The 19,521-nt window shown below is 43.9% G+C and overlaps 1 protein-coding gene across 1 annotated transcript in view; it reads right to left on the bottom strand.

Moving 5' to 3' along the window:
• Nucleotides 1-19,521, bottom strand: part of HCN1 (hyperpolarization activated cyclic nucleotide gated potassium channel 1) — a 173,857-nt gene that overhangs the window by 13,845 nt on the left and 140,491 nt on the right. Inside the window, exon 6 of the mRNA XM_035100970.2 lies at nucleotides 13,649-13,889. Coding sequence (XP_034956861.2) covers nucleotides 13,649-13,889 — 241 coding nt within the window. The remainder of the gene's footprint in view (nucleotides 1-13,648; nucleotides 13,890-19,521) is intronic.

Genomic DNA, 19,521 nt, shown 5'->3' with positions numbered 1-19,521 from the left:
CACCTTCTTCCCACCCCCCTCCATGGGTCCTCCCCTGCCACAGAAGTATCCCACGCAGGTGATCAGTCAGAAGTGGTCCATTTTATGATTGGGTTTCTGTCCTCCTCCCCCTCCCCTGCCCCCCAAGCCCCCCCCTGCCACCAGGGAGCTCCAGTGAACCAGGGCAGTACGCAGGAGTTCATCCATCCAACCATCTATTGTCATACCAAAAAAAAAAGAAAATACAAAAAGAGAAAAAGAGAAAAAAGAGAAGAGGAAAAAAAAAAGACAAAAAGGAAAAAAGACAAAAAAAAAAAATTCATCATAATTGTTAAATTCATAATTGTTAAACCATATTTTGTGGGCTTCCCCACCCTCCCACCCTTCCCCGGTTTTCCTCCCTTATTTATCATCTTCAACAGTTTCATAGTTCATATTTTATAACATACACCTTTATATCTTATACCACTTTTAAACTATTATCATTTTCGCCTATTGTCCAATCACTAAGAAATCAAACTCCCATTTTTTCTTCCCGTGCCTAATTTTTACCCCTCTATAGGCCTCCATATTTTCACCTTTTTCCAGAATCAATTCACTTTTTAAACCTATAACTATTCCCAAACTAACCTTACTCCCCCCGAGTACCTGCTCCACCCCTCCAATCCAGCAAGTTCCATAGTCAGCAGTCCAGTTATAGTCCTATTAACCCATCCTTACAATCACCACTTCACTTTCCCTTCACCCCACCCCCTGTTTGCAGTCTTTTGCCATCCAGGCCTCCATATCAGACCCCTGAGCTTCTTCTCTTCTCTGCTTAATTTTTCCTTCTTCCCTGTGGTCATTCTGGAGTTCCAGTAAATCCAGTCGTGCCCCCCTCAAAGGGGAGGCACTCCATCCAACTTTTTGTAGAGTAAAATCATCATTTTTTTCGTGATGGGCTTCATTTTGTGTTAAATCATCACAGTCGTCATCATTGTCATTCTCACATTCATCTTCTTCAGTTTCAAAAGCTTCATCTTCTAGGAAATCATATTCTGTCATCACAATCTGGAATTGTTGCTGTAACACTAGCCGTTGTGTCTCCTCTTGACATAGTTCTATTCTTGTTTCCCACATTAAGGTCAAAACAGTCCGCTGAAACTCAGGCGGGTACCTTTTTGTTGACATAGTTCAGTCCTGTCAAGGTCAAAACTTGTCACATGGGGTGGAATATGATCGCAGTCTATTTTCTCGACTCCATTTTAACAAGCTGGCTGCATTCTTAAAAATAAAGTTCGAACTCACATTTCAAAAGCATATAAACCAAAAAAAAAATTCCCAAAAAGTCCAGAGATAAAGATAGAAATAAAATTTAACTATAAATCCTGGTCAGCTCACTGGGTTTTCTGGGCTGCCGGCTCCCGAGAAAAAGAAAGGTCTTTCTTAGTCTTAACTTCATTCTGCAGGGCAATCACAACAGTCTCTCTCCCCTTTTACCCTGCATTTAGGGGAGATTCTCTTTGATGCCTTTGAGGAATCCTTTTAAGTTAAAATCTTCTGTTTACGGCTTCGGGTTTCTGTTTACTGTCTCTTATGTTACCGTGGGGGGGGGTGGCTTCCTCTTTTCCCCTCTCTCCCAGGTCCAAATTGTTGCCTTAATTTACATTCCAAAGAATCCAAATTACTCACAGTCTATTCATTTGCTGAATGTTCTTTGAAGAATTGGCCACCTCCACTTCCCAGACTCGCAGCTTCGCACTCTCAGAGCAGCAATGTCAGCCTGTCCGCCGCGGTTCACCTCCTCGCTCTCGGGGGCTTAAACAAAGCCGATCCGGGGAGGAGAGAGCCCGCTTTTGGCGCCGCCAGGCAAAATCTGTCCCCAAAAAGCACGATTTGGGGCTTTTAAGGAGGTTTCGTTTCGCTGGAACGATTCCCTCCACCTCTGAAGCGCCGAGGTCCGCTCCGCTGTGCGGACCCCCGTCTGAGCAAGATGGCGTGGTCAACCGGAAGCCTACAATTCTATGATTCTCTATTCACCCTTCTTATGAGTCTTTATATAGGAGATTCCTTCAAACAGAGCTCTCTGACAGCTCTCCAAGCAGAGGACTGTAAAGTAGGGCACATGGCTATCTGACTGGTCCACCACCTGGCTTACAGATAACACGGACTGGGATGGGGGAGAAAGATTCAGAGTACAGTATATGGATGGGATACATTTTAGCTTGCATTTCATTTCAGTTGGGTGGGAGAGAGCTTGATGACATTGGTCTTACAAATTGCAGGGACTGCACAGCGGCCTGCCTCAAAAGGTTCAGTGGCTCCTGTTAGCTGTGAACTACCTTAGGAATTCAGTCTCTTGCTCTCTCTCCCTCTCTCTCTGCATTTTCACCACTCTGATTTTCGTGTTCGTGTGATTTACTTAGCTGTTTCATTCAAGATTCTCCTTTGCTGAACATGCAACACCTGACACTAAAACTGAAAGACACAAAAATTTAGCTAAGCTCCAATTAAAAATTATGCACCAGCATCACTCAATGGCAGCTTTTTAAAAATAAATAAATAAATAAATAAATTACTTGGTCTTTATGAACAACTCCTCCCATGAAAACTGCTTTTAAAAAACAAGAAGGCTGATCACTTTCCTAATGGGAAGAGAACCATCTGAAGGCGGCAAGGCAATGCTAAAAAGCATCAGTTTATTTCCTCAGGCCAAACTGTATAATGACAATTAGAGGTTTAATTAAAAGGAAAAAAAAGTCATGATTTGTGCTGCCCCTAAAACTGATGACATCACATATCTCCAAAGCAAATTCAGTCATAATGCCTTTGGAATGTAGAATTAGCATTCTGCATTCTACATTAGCTACGCCTGTGTCAAGGCTTTCAGCAAGAGGGCCAGCACTTCAAGAGAGGCATCTACAAATCATGAATGGAAATCAGAGGTGCAGAATCTAATTCAAGTTATGTCCCCATCTTCCTCTATACAGTAGTACTTTGGGTTACAGACACCTCGGGTTACAGACACTTCAGGTTACAGACTCTGCTAACCCAGAAATAGTACCTCAGGATGAGAACGGAAATTGTGCGGTGGCAGAGCAGCGGCAGCAGGAGGCCCCATTAGCTAAAGTGGTGCTTCAGTTTAAGAACAGTTTCAGGTTAAGTATGGACCTCCGGAACGAATTAAGTTCTTAACCAGAGATACTGGTACCACTGTATTGAGTTTGACAAGGGCAATACTGAAACTAATGAGAAGGAGCACCACCCCTTAGACTAGTTCCAAGTAAGAAGGCAGGCCAATGGGGGCTATCTGAGGACAGGCTGGGGTTGGTAGGGCAGGCCCCCATTTGCCTTTATGGACCAGCCTCCACTGCTAAGCCAACAGACACCACCCTTACAAAACCCATAATTCCGTTTATTTCTTTATTATAAAATTTATATGCTGCCCTTTGTCAAAAGACCACAGTTATGGCACAAGCGCAAATGAAGAACTATAAGGGTGCATGGATCTATTAATTTTAAAGCTTTGTATAAGGAGAAACATATTGAACGTCCATCAGCCCTGGTCCTAGTGGTCATATCAGCCAAAGAGGAAATAGCTTTAAGACTGGTGTCACTCTAACAGAAACACACTTAATTTAAGCATACTCCATAATGATATTTAAGGAACACATGAGCCCTAAAATCTGTGCAAAGTTCACCAATAAATAATGGCACAGACAATTCTTTTTTGCCCCCCCCCAAGATAAAAAATGGCTACTCTTCGGAGTTACAGAGCTGCCGTGGTGTGGTGGCTGGACTAGGACTGGAAAGATCCAGTTTACAATCCCCCTCAGCCATTAAACTCATGGTGTTACCTACCTAACAGGGTTGCTGTAAGATCAAAGTAGGGTAAAGACCATGTAGACTGCTCTGATCCCATTAGAAGAAAGGCAGGATATAAATGAAACATGGGGTATGTTTGTATTTTATCCAAGATTCCTGCATTGCAGGGGGTTGAATTAGATGACCCTTGGGTTCCCTTACAACTCTATGATTCTATATGGATTGGGCAGACTGCTATACATTTTTCTGCAGGAAGGTATGTATTTATTGCCCTGCGTCCTCCAAACGAACCCAGGCCTTTTCTGTCATCTGGTGCAGAATTCAAATTATAGGCTGTAATGAATTATATCCTTCCAGCTGAGGAAAGCTGACTTCAGCTTTAATTTCTCAGCAGGGAGTGGGTGTTTCATCATGTACCAGGCATATTATGTTGCTGTCTAAATGGGCAAGCTGTTTATCTAGGCCATATGGTAGTTTTCAGCAGGCAAAGGAAGAAGAGGACTCAGCCAGGTCTATCTATCAAACAGCCCAGTCTTGCTTCCCATTGGCTGTGGGGTTCATTGGCCAAGCTATAAGTTCTTTGTGGTGGGAGGAGGGAAATCTAAGAAATTATTAAATTCTACTGATGTTGAAATCATTTGTCGATAATTCTTACGACCCTCCATTTCATTATGGATTAAAGACTTCTCGAGAACTCCAAGCAAACGGATTTCCCCTTGCACTAAGTAAATGGCTGGAGGATTCAGTCAATCACTTTTCTAATACGCACATCCCTTCTCCCTTACAAAGAAATGAAGCTTCAGACTTCAGCATCTGTCACAGTTCTCAGCTCTGTTTGCTCATAAATCTTAAGATTTGTACCCACCAACATTAGAAAGGGAGAGCAAGAGCCCAGATGGAGCAGACCAATGCTCCGTCTAGTCTATAATTCTGTTTCCCACAGTAAATATATATATAAAAAACAGTCCTGCCGAATCAGGCCAAAAGCCCATGTAGCCCAGCTTCCTGTTCTCAAGCAGATGCCCATGAGAAGCCAGCAAGCAGGACTTAAGCGCAACAGCTTTACTGTATATTGTCTGTATTGCCCATGGTAGTACATAAGGTGTCCTTGTTTTATCCTCATGGAGGTGAGCCACCAGGGCCAACCCTACCATTAGGCAGAGTAAGCTGGCCACCTCAGGCAGCAGATTTGGGGGGGTCATGAAAAGGCAGCAAAGATGTCCAATGTGTTTCATATGACCGAGCAGTGGTTTAAAAACAAAATGAAACACACAGCCAAAATACAATGTGCTTAAAGTTAACATGGTGGGTCACAGCTTTCGTCAAATCCATTTTTGCAGTATGGCAAAGTGTAAAAATACATAAGTATGCAAAGGAAGCACAGAATGGCAGATTGCATTACAAAGAACAAGCCAATGCTGAATTTGTTTTCACTAATCTTATGCATTATGATGTGGTGACTTCAGAGTACACAGAGCCCAATTAAAAGAGATTTTCTTGTACGTAATGCAATGTAACACTGCTTCCCAGTTCATAATTTTCCAGTACTGATCTAGAAAACACGGACAGCTGCTCCTCTAAACTAGGGTAGAACTCCAGAAGATAGGTCAAAGTCTTTAGCAACCTAAACAGACTGAAAGGCAATATCCTGTACCGGTATGGCTACATTACTGTCAGAAACCATCCAAACACAATAAAAACATTAAAGATAATACAAAAAGAGGAGTGCTGGTGCCCTGATATACTGCAAGCAACAGCAAAATGCTTAAACTTGGCTCTTTTGCCTAGTCAGCAACCCACAAAAGCAAAACTGTAATAATTCACAAACCAATCCTTTGAAGGGAGAGGGAATTATTTTGCTGGTGGGACAGTGCCCATTCATGCAGAATGCACCAGCCTCCATTGTCTTTTTGTATGGAAAATGTTCCAAAATCACAGTATACAATTTCAGCAATCTACACTAGATTTTACACTAGTTTAGCTTTGTCAATGTCAATTCATCTCCTCTTCTCCCCAAATCCCTAAATCTTGCAAAATAGGCTTACTACTTTTTATTTATTTTTTTAGACCTGCTTAGGCCTGACCACTGCTTGTATAGGATTGCACTGTTGGTAAAGTTGAAATCTGATGTGATGGGTGCACACAGCTTGTGTGAACATTCTTGCCCCTGATGTGTATGTACAAAAAAGTACTTGAAACTACTGTATAGCATTCTGGCTCTTTTTAAAAACAACAACACCAAACTGCTCACTGCTCTGGTGTTAATTTAAGTATACCCCCTCATATGGAACTGTCATTAGGAATTGAACAAGCAGCAGGAGCTAAACTTCATTAAGTACAGATGTAGGATCAATGACCCCAAGTATCCATTTGCCCACCCATAGAAAGTAGAAGGTTAGGAACTGACCAGGAACAAGTTCTTCTTAAATACTTGCGTTATCCAGAGTGTGTGCACTGGTGTGAGGGGATGAAATTGAAAGCTCATAATGAATGAACTCTAAAACAGCACACCATTTAAATTAGCTGTAAAGAAGGGGAAGCAATTTACATGCATCGTTGTTTAAAATTAATCACACAGCCTTCTCAGTGAGCCATGCATGCATCAAGATGCGATGTAAAGGGAAATATTTAATGGAAGGTCATTATGATGTCTATTAAGACGGAAGGTATCACTGATGCAAAGGGTCATTCAAACGTTGTACTTCTGCTCTTTTACTTCTTAACTCCATTATTTATCCAAAAGGAATTCTTATCTGCTTAATGTGTCTACCTCAACTGCACTGTAAAAAAAAAAAGTGTTCCTCAAACTTGTGTGTAAGGATCCTTTAAAATAATACAGAGGATAACATCTTAAAAACAATTAACAATAGTTGGGTTGCAAATCAAGTTACTGGACAATGAATAGTGGTCTGTGTCCAGGGTGGCTTCTGAAATTACAGATGTTGCACAGTTTCATTTTTCTTATTGTGTAAATAAGAATGTTTGTGGCTTGGAATACTTGCCTTAAATATGAGATGAGAATTGAGGCTCTAAAAGTTCTGCTCTGGCTCAGATTTTTAATGGAAATTGAGAACTCCTGCCCCTCTGCTATCAGATGTGGATTTAGGGGAGGGCGCAGAGCCTTGTGGATGCCACAACTGTTGTTTGGAATGGAGCACAAGAGGTGGGGGCACACTGAATTTTGGCATTGCACAGGGCACTGCTGAAATTTTAGACCCCAAGGTCTGCCACCGCTGCTATCTATCAACACACAAACACCTCCAAATTCCCTCTCCCACCCATGTATCTTTCTTGCTACTTAGTGTTAGAAAACGCTCCTGGGGGGACGGCAGACCCCCAGATCCTCCGAGCGTCTCCTAATAGGCACGTCTCTGGAATGGCATGCCCCTTCACTCCAGGGGTATGCCTTTCTGCGACACTTCTCTTATGGAAAGTGCACACAAGTCTTCTGGCATCACGCAGCAAGAAGAAAGAAACATCCGTAGGTCTAAGCTACGTTTTATTTACAGTCTATACAGAGAATCCACAATCACGTCTGTGTTCGCCAAACTCTGGCAGAACAAGCCAGTTGCATACAACAAAAGTGAAAGTAAAGTACAATACCACGCTCAGACGGAAGAGATAAGACATGAAGAAGTCTTCCATTCCCACACTCTTCTCAGACATCTCATGTGATTTATACTAATCACACTAGCTTCACACTAGCCAGCAGCGGGTACAGAAAATCCTAACACTTAGACGGTGATTCTGTCTGTCTCCTGCTCTCTGCCTCTAACACTGGGATGGGGAACTTTTTCAGCCTGAGGTTGTTGCATTTCCTCGCAGGCAACTTTTCCGGGGGCTGCGTGCCAGTGGAGAGTGAGGCCAGAGGCCAAGGCAGGCAGAGCAATGGGTGTGAATCTTAGCTTTGAACAGCAGGCTGCATTCTAGCCATGCAAAGGCCAGAGGTTTCCACATACCTACATCTCTCAAACGAAGAAAGGTATTATCACAGTTCATAGGGGGGGGGAATCCTTGAAGGTACAGGTCAGGCCTAGAGTGCCATGTGGGAATGTGCCAAGGGCAGGTGAGAGGAATGAAAGGCCACATTTGACTTCTGAGCAGAGGTTCGCCACCCCTGCTCTAGTGTACTGCATGCAGTGAAGACTGTGAGAAGTTCCAGGTACAATGGAAAATATCATTTTCATGGCAGTGTTCACATTTGTTTGGAGGAAGGCAGGCATTTCACAGGGGAAGCAAGTTCCCGCAGTGACCTCAACAGCATCAGGGGCTTAATGTGGTCTGATTCGGTTTTCTATTTTCCTGCACCGACCAGGCTTTTAAAAAATCCAAAGTGGAGGATTTGATGCAGTTCTGAATCATGGGATTCAAGAAAGACATTAATGCCATGCCTAATTGCCAGCCAAGTCTGAAATTTCACCTGGTAGTTTTGCCGACAAAGGTCCGTATAGTTAAAGCTATGGTTTTCCCAGTAGTGATGTATGGAAGTGAGAGTTGGACCATAAAGAAGGCTGATCGCCGAAGAATTGATGCTTTTGAATTATGGTGCTGGAGGAGACTCTTGAGAGTCCCATGGACTGCAAGAAGATCAAACCTATCCATTCTTAAGGAAATCAGCCCTGAGTGCTCCCTGGAAGGACAGATCGTGAAGCTGAGGCTCCAATACTTTGGCCACCTCATGAGAAGAGAAGAATCCTTGGAAAAGACCCTGATGTTGGGAAAGATTGAGGGCACTAGGAGAAGGGGACGACAGAGGACAAGATGGTTGGACAGTGTTCTCGAAGCTACGAACATGAGTTTGACCAAACTGCGGGAGGCAGTGCGAGACAGGAGTGCCTGGCGTGCTATGGTCCATGGGGTCACGAAGAGTCGGACACGACTAAACGACTAAACAACAACAACAGTTTTGCCAACAGGTTGCTTCCTGCAATAGGATGTAACTTAGTAAACATTGCGATAGATTAGCATTCATTTTAAGCTAACCAGAAATTAGCCGTTGTTGTCGGGAAACTCAATACATACCACCCTGTCTAGTGTAAGCAGCTGCAATTAGGTAGCCTTTGTAAAGACATACATTGAACTTTGAAAAGATCGGATGATCATCAATTAGCAAGTCTGGATAGGAGAAGGGTTACCATCAACTAGCAAGTCACTTATAGTAAAGGCTTGAACAACTGTATAATCCCTTTAAAATAAAAATGAAAGTGTACAGCACAAGAGGTTTGTTCCTTTTATAGCATGGCCCAAGATTAGAGAAGAGGAGATGCCTATTGGGACTTGTGGCTGGGGGCAGGCTACATTCATGGATTAAAAGACATAGCTAATTCTTCCTTTATCATTTAGCTATGTATTTCTGTATGGATAAGGAAACACTGTGGACTTTTGCAATACACTGGCCCTTGATCCTGCAATGGAATCATGTGCTCAGAAACCAGACATCTTTGCTAGATTGGAAAGGTGCATGCAGATGTATTCAGATAAAAAAAAACCCTGCAATCCGCAACATCCAACAAGCGTTTTATGTGCGATGGAAATACTGGTGGTAAAAAGGAAGGCCCAACTGGGTGGGGATGCTCAAAATATTGTCCTTCTCCTGAAGGAACAGGTTTGCTCTCTTGTAAGGCTCTTTGGCCCGGCTTTGCTCTTGAGTAGATAAGGGCTTGTCGTTTCGAGATTAGCTTACTCCAACACACATTACATGGCACTGCTCTTTGAAAGTGTCTGAATTCCTTGGTACTGAATGCAACAGCCCCATATTCTGACTTCATGGCACCAGTATTTTAACAATTGCACTGGCTTTCCACCTGCTTACAAGTCCAGTCCAAGGTGGTAGTTATCCTGCCGATAACGGAGAAGGGCTGTAGAGCAGTGGCAGAAAACCTGCTCTGTATGTGGGAGGTCCCCGATTCAATCCCCAGCATCTCCAACTACAGCTGGAAATGTCCCCTGCCAGAAACTCTGGAGAGCTGCTGCCAGTCCATGTGGGCAATATGAAGCTAGATCAACAAATGGCCCTTTTACTCATTTTGGTTTTTCTTTAGTTTTTTCCTTTCTCTCCCTTTTCTCTCCCGCTTTCTCTCTTTTGTGTGTGTGTGTGTGGGGGGATGGCTTCCTCCTTTTCTTGCCTTTTTCTTCTTTCTGACTTTGTTTTTTTTCCGACTAAGTAGCTGGTTATCTTAGTCTATTATAAAAGGGATATTTTGTAATGGGTTTGTCTTTTTGTATAGCTGCGAATAAGTATCAATGAAGAAGTTCTTTAAAAAATAAAAAAGCAAGCAAGGAAGGAAACGGTCTGGCTTGGTTTGAGGCAGCTTCCTAGGTCCCTTCCTATGTTTCAAAGCCCCAAACAGTTTGGGTCCAGGATATGGGAAAGATAGACCTACGCTGCATGCAGACTGTAGTCATGTATGCAGACTGTAGAACATAAAACCTGCTTTGTTGGATTTTCTGCTATAAGAGTCTCTTTTTCTTCATCTGCTTCCCCCTATATGGGGAGAAGCTGGCGGGGGAGGGGGAGAGGGAGAGAGAGAAAGTGGGGTGATTTTCAACAGAAAAATAGCTATGGGGAAAGGATTAGCAACCACCCTCCCCAAGGCTGCTTTAGTTTTTTTAAAAAAATAGTCAGGTGAAGAATACATATGACTGCATGTCACATCTAGAAGCAATGAGGGGATTCAGCAGCAAATGACACAGCGGGGAACAAAATGAAACAATTGCAGTATTTATCCGAAAGCACTCTATACTTGTGGGTGGGGGGGAAATAGGGTTGACCTGCTGGCAAGATTGCTGTTCTGCTGAATTCCAAATCAACATTGCTATAGTTACGTGTCTTTTAGTTATTAAATGCAGAAGCATAGGGTCATATACTTACGCTGGGCATTTCAACTAGCAGGAAGTAAATGGAAAATGGCTCTTTATCGCAAAAAAACCCATAAAAAAAGACTTACAAAGCAAACAAATATATTGCAGCATATATTGCAGCCCATGCACTAGAATGCACTTCCATCAGATACAAAGCTGTCAAAGGAAGACACTCCCCCCCGTGTACATGTATATTTCAATACTTTAGGTATAACTAACTGAAGTATATGTAACTGAAATAATGGCTTATCCTCCCTTTGTTTATTCCGGCCTCTATGGCCCTCTCCTTTCCCTCAGGTTTCCTTTGTGCCTATTTTTAGATTGTAATCCCCTCAGGGTAGCGACCTGTCATTGCTATTACCGGTATTTGCAAAGTGCCATCTTCATAGATGGCGCTGTACGAATAAACACACAAATTGAGAGAAGGAAGCACAGTGAAATTTGTAAATGGGCTAAAAAACCCAATGTCTGACATTACTATGCAGAGTCCAAATGCATACAAGGTAAAAACAGATTGATCCATTCCTAAACAGTCACTATGGTGACCAAGACAAGCTGTGCTTATTGTACTACCTGCACTATGCTAATTTGACATCTCTAGTGGTGAAGACACTCAGAATCCTGGGCAGGAGAAGCTGGTCTATTAGAGCAAATGGGGTGCTGTCCCACTAAACGTAGCTGGCCTCACCTATCTGCCTTCTTCCTTACAACCAGCTCAGAGGGTGGCTGTCAGGGACTGGCTGCATGAGGAAAAGTAGTGGGCACTGCCGGCCCAAGAGCCCCCCAGGGATGATGATGATGAAGAAGAAGAGTTTGGATTTGATATCCCGCTTTATCACTACCCGAAGGAGTCTCAAAGCAGCTAACAATCTCCTTTCCCCTCCTCCCCCACAACAAACACTCTGTGAGGTGAGTGGGGCTGAGAGACTTCAAAGAAGTGTGACTAGCCCAAGGTCACCCAGCAGCTGCATGTGGAGGAGCAGAGACGCGAACCCAGTTCCCCAGATTACGAGTCTACCGCTCTTAACCACTACACCACACTGGCTCTCACTGTGTCATCACACTGGGATGACACAGAAGAAGACGACCTAGACCCAGGACAGTGATGGTGGGACACAGGGGACCAGTTTGCAGAAGGGACAAGCTGGGGGATGCTAGGTGCAGGAGGCCTGAGCGATCAGGGAGGGAGGGGGCGTCAGAAGAAGGAGGCCCTTCCAGGGCAGGGTTGGAGGCAGAGAGTCTCAGTGTGAGTGCAGACTCAGACAGGGAGGAGTCAGAGGTTGCCCCTGCTGCTCAGGAGTTGGACACTCCCAGTCCTGCTGGCTCTCCTCCCCCTCTGACACCCCCGCTCAAGGAGAGTCCTGCACATTGCTGAGCAACGGGCCAAGCAGGACAGGCGCAGAGAAGAAGTCCACCCCCTCGCCACAGTCTACGTCTGCTTGGGAGGGATCAGGAGTGAGAGGCTGGAGGCGGAAGGCGGAGTCAGTGGTCAGTTCCAGCAACGTCTTCAGCTAGGTGAGATGAGCCACACAGACTCTGCTGTGTTGTTTACTTTCTGTGAATCAAAGCTAATTGCATTCCATGTCTCAAGTTCTTTCCTGCTCCATGGATGACTTGTATTCGCCTGGCAGCTCCTTGACTGCCTATCAGTTTCTTCCCCCCCGCAGCCTCAGTGTTGCCCTTGTAGAATTCAGCAGGGGAGATGATGGGGTCAAAACTAGAATGGGCACCGTGTAGGAGATTATGCTCTAAGGAAGGCTAATACTGTGCGATGTTTAAAAATTAAACATACACTTATCAGATTCATTATCAAAATTGGGCGGTTTGGTGCTTGCATGTGCTAGATAAGTTATATTGCTCCATTCTCTTATTTAGAAGCTATTGAAACTCATAAACACAAATGGATAGGAGACTTGACAGGAAATGGCGAGCCTATCTCTGAGGTTTAATAAAAATGAAGGCATTCAAAGATTAAAGCTATTTCCATGCAAAGTAATATTATGCTAATTGAATATTTGTGCACCTAGTCTCTCCTAAGGCATAGAAAACATTTATTTGTCATTAATCCTAAGTATAATCAAACCCAAAGAGAAGTTGCTGCAAGATTGCTCTCTTTACCCCCCCCCACAGAAGAAGTTATTATCATGTTGACGTAGGAGACCGCCAAAAGTACTATCTCAAGAACATCAATACCTGTATGACATCTTTCCCTACTGCTCTGGGGAGCGTCCAGGTCCACTCTCCTTCCTGCCATGCACCAGCATATGCAATATTAAGTATGGTCACTGCATACAAGCAATCATGAAGAAGCCATTTGGTTGTACTGAACATCACATGGGCAGTATTATACTTGTGCAATGGAGCTTCCCTTTCTTCTCTTCCCCCTGCAGCCCCTTCAGCTCCCAAATCTGCTCCAGAGAGCCCCTCCAACATTACAGAGCAGATTAGGGGACATGGAGAGCTTTCTGGGGAAGGAGAAGAAGTACCGTTGTGCATGTTCCAGTGGCACATAAAATACAGTTGGAAATATCCCAATGTAGGTCCTACCATGTTTCTTTTTGTGCCAAATAGACATCCATGCGCTCTGTGACTGCATAGGAACAGCATAATGAGTTCATGCATGCATTTGCCAACGGCTGCAGCATCAATCAAGACCACAACCAGTCATTTCGTATCAACCACTGTCACCCCAAAACACAAGCATTAGCTTAAACATTTTTTCTGTGAACCATTAACCAATGAACAATCAAAATGCTGTGGAAGTGTGAGTAAAATAGCAAATCAGGACATAGACCATCCTTCTTGGCAATGTAGCAGTGAGTGCTGTCGAAAGCTTTTGGAGGAGTTACTGTATCCTGTTGCCACAATCCTCTAGGAAGAAAGAGAAAATATACCCAACAGATGTGCTATGTTGTCTTCATAACCTTCCTGAATTCAAAGGGTTTAATCTGCATTCACTCCCTCTATATATAAACCTCATAGCATGCATTTCCTTTGTACTCACCTCCAAAGTAAGAGCCATCTGTCAACTTCATCTCTTTACTGGATTTAGTGATAACACCGGCAACCCCATGTTGAATGAAATACATCTTTTTCCCCACAGCCCCTTCTCGGATAATGTAATCTCCAGGCTGGAACACCTCAAACCGCAGCTTGCTCAGCATAGCCGTTACAAAATTTGGGTCAGCATTTGCAAAGAGAGGCATTGTGGCGACAAGCTTCCGGCAGTTAAAGTTGACAATCTCCTAAAAAGGGGAGAAAAATAATTTGGGTCATTAGAAAGGCATGTTCAGATGGAAGGAAATTAAATGGAAAAGTGAGAAAGACACAGAATCATGCGGCAAGATCAAGAGGCAATCTAGTTCAGACATCTAGCACCACAAAACTATATACACACAGCTAGTCGACTGGCGAGGAAGAAGTTGAAGCTAAAAACACAATGATTCATTAGGAATGTCTTCTGTGTATACACCCAACAGAAACGAGTGGCAGCTGTGTTAGGAGCAAATATGTGCTTTCGTGCATGCCTTGTTGATTCAGATTTGCCCAGAAGTACTTCCTGGACTGTGTATGTGCAGGCGCACTTATTTCAATGCAAATCAATGAAAATATTTTCAAAAAAATAATTGGTGATCCAAACAAGCAAGTTGCTCAGAAAAAAGGCAGGAAGACCAACAGGATTTTGTCACCTCTGCAAACTCTCTCTCTTTTTTAAAAAACCCCACATCAAACAAGCAGCAAATATTACCTTAGCAATTACCAGTGTGTGGATAGAAGATAGAAGCAGTCTGGGGAGTGATTAAATTATGATGATGGCTGCATCCCACAAGCTCGTTAAGTGGGAGCAGTGGGACTTCAGTCAATTTAGTCCTTTTGCCTACAGAACAGAGCTAAAAAGGCACGGCGGTATGAAAGGGAAAAGAAGAACAGGAGTTAAGTCGTTCTAAGCCCAAATTGCATGGAGTTGAGGACATGGGGTTGCCAACAAGGGTTGAGGCATGCCACTCATCCTGAGGACATCTAATGTGGGAAATGCTTCTTTCACAACCCTGCCACTTGGATAAGGAAGGTCAAGGATAATGTGTTCGTCATGATTCTGCAAACCACAGGATGTGGCACTGGGTGCCAGTTTCCCGCGACTCTCAGATTTCATTTTTAAAGAAAGGGACATGCTATAAAAGGTACATGGAATTCCTGGTGACGGCACAGAAACCAGAAACTGGTGAATGTGTAGATTGCGTATAGTTTCAGGTTGGGAATCTTCATTCCTTCATTCCATTTTGGGGCACTTCCAGACTGCCAGTTTTTTGTGGGAGTGATTCAAGCACATACCCAGAAATCAAAGTTTGTGGAATTGAAGTGAATTAATGCAATCTGCTGCCCAATGACAACAAATCCACATTAAAAGAGAAGAAGGGGGGGGACAGACTTTTTTTTTGCAGGTAGGAAGGTGATAGAGAAGTACACCCAAAAATATGAAATCTGTGGATGATTAAAAAATCCCCATGCAAAGTGTTGTATACTGCTAACAAATCAGATTGAAATGATGGCTACTAGCCATGATGACTATGTCCTGCCTCCACAGTGAGAGGCAACAATGCTTCTGAATGCCACTTGCTGGAAACCACAGGAGGGGAGAGTGTTCTTGTGCTCAAATCCTACTTGCAGGTTTCCCATAGCATCTGGTTGGCCACTGTGAGAACAGGATGCTACACTGGAGGGGCCTTTGACCTGATCCAACAGTTTCTTCTTGTGTTTTTCTGTCCTCGGAACTCTCCCAGGACCACAGCCCTCACCAGCCCTGCTCTTGTCCTTCAGGAGATTTTGCCTGTGTCCTTCAGCCTTATGAATGTCTCTTGTTTGCTTGGGTGGTGGGTGGAGAGGTGTGTATACATGGACGGTAGAAGCCTCTGACTTCTGTATGAATGGAATGTAGCCTACCACAAAGGTAAGAGTAATAGAATCATAGAATTGTAGAGTTGGAAGGGACCCTGATATTCTAGTCCAACCCCCTGCAATGCAGGACTATGCAGCTGTCCCATACAGGGGCAACTTGCAACCTTGGCATTTTCAGCACCACACTCTAACCCAGGCTTCCTCAAATTTGGCCCTCCAGATGTTTTGAGACTACAATTCCCATCATCCCTGATCACTGGTTCTGCTAGCTAGGGATCATGGGAGTTGTAGGCCAAAAACATCTGGAGGGCTGAATTTGAGGAAGCCTGCAGTCTGAACCAATTCAGAACCATGGATCTGCTCACTTTGGCCTTTGTTTCCCCACCACCACCACCACCACTGGTGTGTGGCCCTGGAAGTTTGCTTAAGAGGCAATGCGGCCTGGCTCTATCTCCTTAAGTAACTCATGTGGCCAGGGAATCTTAAAAAGAACATTCAAATGACTCAAAGCCAAGACTGGCTAATTTACGGGCCTATTACAGCCTGACATGTCTCTTGTGGTGAAGAACATTTCAATTACGTTTATCTCACCTACCTTATAAATTAATTATGAACCGAAGATCATTTCTGTAAGAAATAAGACTCCTCTCCCTTCGCCAAGAAGTGGTTCAAATTATTTTGAAACACGCCTGCATGTTAATCACCACCTCTGCGATTCCACCGAAGTTGATTTTTATAGTGCCTGAGCGGTCTCCGGGTGCCGGACACGAGGTCTAATCTCTTCAAGCCAGTGACTCGGATGCTGGCATATCCGCCAGAATGAGAAAGTGCCACCACCTGGCTGTGGAAGGGGGGACACCAGGTCTCCTAGTGTCAGCCAAGGTGGAATGATGTCAAACCTTGCGAACTTACTGCCCAAGGGGGCAATGCAAAAAATGTTGTAAGTGTCAAGGCACAGTGCACGTAACACTTTGGAGCTAGACAGATAAACACTGTGTTCTAATAGAGTTTTACAAAATGATTGAGGCTGCCATCCTGAGCTCTTCTGTGCACAGTGGAAGTCCATTCTGGTATTATTTCCTTCACCAATCAAATTGTTAAAATGTGTTCACTAGAGCAGTATCAACACACAGGGAGTCTTGACCTGGAAATCTGGAAATTCCTGGCAGGACTGTCCAGTTCTGGCCAAAGGAAGGAATGGCAAGAAAGCAGGCCAGTGTAAGTCAGGTGACACACTCTGAATCCTCTAAAAGCTTTTGGGTCAGCCTTCCTCATGTGCATAGTGTCACCCTGACTATGGAAAAGCCTTCCCTTACAGTAGATGCGGGGAACATCAGGCCTAGGGGGCAAAGGTGGCCCTCCAAGCTTCTCTCTCTGGTCCTCAGTGTTCTCCCAATGCCCCACTTTCTCTCTAGCCTCTCCCTTCTCCCCAGCCACATCTGTCACTAGCCCTGATTCACACACCCAGTTTTTGTCTGGCTGGGATGTGTCCATGAACACTTCTAATTCTGTGATGCTGATAGTGCCCTTTTCTTGCCTTGAAGGAGGATGGGGGGGGGAGTCCAGGTAGAAACTAACCAGCTGTGTAAAGTTGAACTGTGTAAAACCCTCCTTCGTGGGCCTCGTCCTCGAGAGGTCCGGAGGGTGGCAACACGAGAACAGGCCTTCTCTGCAGTGGCTCCCCGTCTGTGCAATGCTCTCCCCAAGGACGTTTGCCTGGCACCTTCATTATACACTTTTTGGCACCAGGCAAAAACGTTGCTTTTTAATCAGGCCTCTGGTTGATTTGATTGACATCCTATACCCTTTAAAAATGTGAGGGTTTTTTGGGGGGGTCATTGTGCTGTATTTATTTTGATTATGTATTTTGCAGTTTTATGTTTTGATTTTGTTCTGCGAACCACCCTGAGACCTGCAGTTATAGGGCGGTATATAAATTCAATCAATTTCACACCCACTTTTGCATTTGGCCTTGCCTGCTGCTGGGATGCAGCCCCTGGAACATTGTCAAGAAAAAAAGTTCAGCTCTTGGTCTGAGAAAGGTTGTGTAGCCCTGCCCTTGAGGCACAACTACGGTAGTGCCAAGACTTTGGTCATTTCAACACTAGGTGACAAATCCCTCATTTGGCCAGGCTTTTCTTTCTTTTTTTTTTTAAAAAAACATTAGGAATTATTTTGCTGCTGCAGATCAGAAGCCCAGGTTGTGCTTCCTGGGTATTTTTAATGATGCTGTTTGTTTGTTTGTTTTTTAAATTGCTTTTATAAAGCTGTGCTGAATCTGGTTTCATACTGGTCTCTTTGTTGTTGTTGCCCTTTTATTGCCGCACAATCTGCCCTAGGATCGTGTAATGGGCGACAACCTAGAAATCCTCTTGTCAATCAATGAATAAAATATATGAGCAACTGGGAGAGTTGCTCTTGCTGGGTACAGCTGGCATCCAATACATGAATAAGTGAAATCACCATTAAGTAAGAACTTCTGAGCATGATGGGACTACCACAGGGCATTGGAGAAGACAACGGTGGGGGATTGTGCATTTTTCATTTTTCTACTTTTGCAATGGATAACATATTCTGCTGCTACAGAGTGTACTGCTTCAGAGCTAAATCATAGCTGCCAAGTCTCCCGTATTCCCCAGGAAACCCCTGTTTTTCCAGCTGTTCCCAGCCAAAATTTTTGTTTTTCCCCGGTTTATTCTGACGCGGCGGCCATTTTGGAACAGGGCAGAGCAGCATCAAAAGTCGCTTCTGAGCATGCTCTGTCCAGTTCCAAAATGGCGACAGCGCTACTTCCGGTCTGCTACTTCCGGTCCAGTCCCTTATTTCTCAGGCAGGGACTTGGCAGGTATGGCTAAACGTTAGTTCTGCCAAAACAATACCAAGACAAAGGAAACTTGGGGACAACTTGACCTTAGCCACACCCAAAATGGGCTAGCAAAACCGAATCTTAACTAAAGCCCCCCCCCCGCCCCACCCTTTGCTGTGCTCTGTGTTCTTAGGAATACTCACATAAGATGAGAGGTTTTTATAACAAATCTCCTTTTACAGTGCACGAAAGGTTGAAAGCAGGGAGGTTATATCCCAAATACCAATTATGTTCTCTGAAAATGAAGTGTCCCAATGTTCTATATTCTACAAGGAGACGTGATCTGTATCTATTTTCAGCCAACGTCTTCTCACACTACGATCTAAAAATAGGCCAGCTCTGAACTTTAAATAATGGCTCAGAAAGGGTATTAACCTCTTTCTCACAAGTTGGGTTTGCTGTGCTGCTATAGCTCTGTCGCAACTTGCATTGTAGAACTGCAGCTGTCTCCTACCTTGAAAAAGCAACCAGGCTATAATTTTCTGGGGCTGATCTGATCTGATCTGCAGAGCTACAATGGAGCATGCAATGGCATGCAATGAGAGATGCTGAAGTATCCAATGTAAGGTGTTCAGAATAGGTCTCCCCTACAATGCTATGTATTAAGGCTTTGTCATGGTGATGCAGAAATAATACCATCCAACTTCTAGTGTGTCACTTCTCAAGGATGGGGAGAAATTTGATTCAGTTCGCATTTGATTTGCACTTTCCAAAACAAAGCGGGAATGAAACACAGCCATCTTTTGAAATCCTTTCTTATTTGAATTCTGCAGTGTAATTCTCCAGCCAAGTAATGAGTACATAAATGCATACATTGGGGTAAAGCGCTCATAAACACGCATATACAATTGAAAATTAAATACATAAATGCATTATTTCTGGGGGAACTGCTTTGCAAAAAATGTGCAGTTTTGGCAAAATGGCATGCATACATTTAAAAGATAAAGCTACACTACACTAAAATTCTGATGACTTCTCATGAGGACTTCAAAAAAAAATCACAGCTGACTTGGAAATGTGGAGAACTGAAGGTTATAAAATTGAGCAGGCATCCCCAAACTGCGGACCTCCAGATGTTTTGGCCTACAACTCCCATGATCCCTAGCTAACAGGAC

Source organism: Zootoca vivipara, chromosome 11 (genome assembly GCF_963506605.1).
Source record: "Zootoca vivipara chromosome 11, rZooViv1.1, whole genome shotgun sequence".
NCBI lineage: Eukaryota > Metazoa > Chordata > Lepidosauria > Squamata > Lacertidae > Zootoca > Zootoca vivipara.
This window is presented reverse-complemented; position numbering and strand designations above follow the sequence as displayed.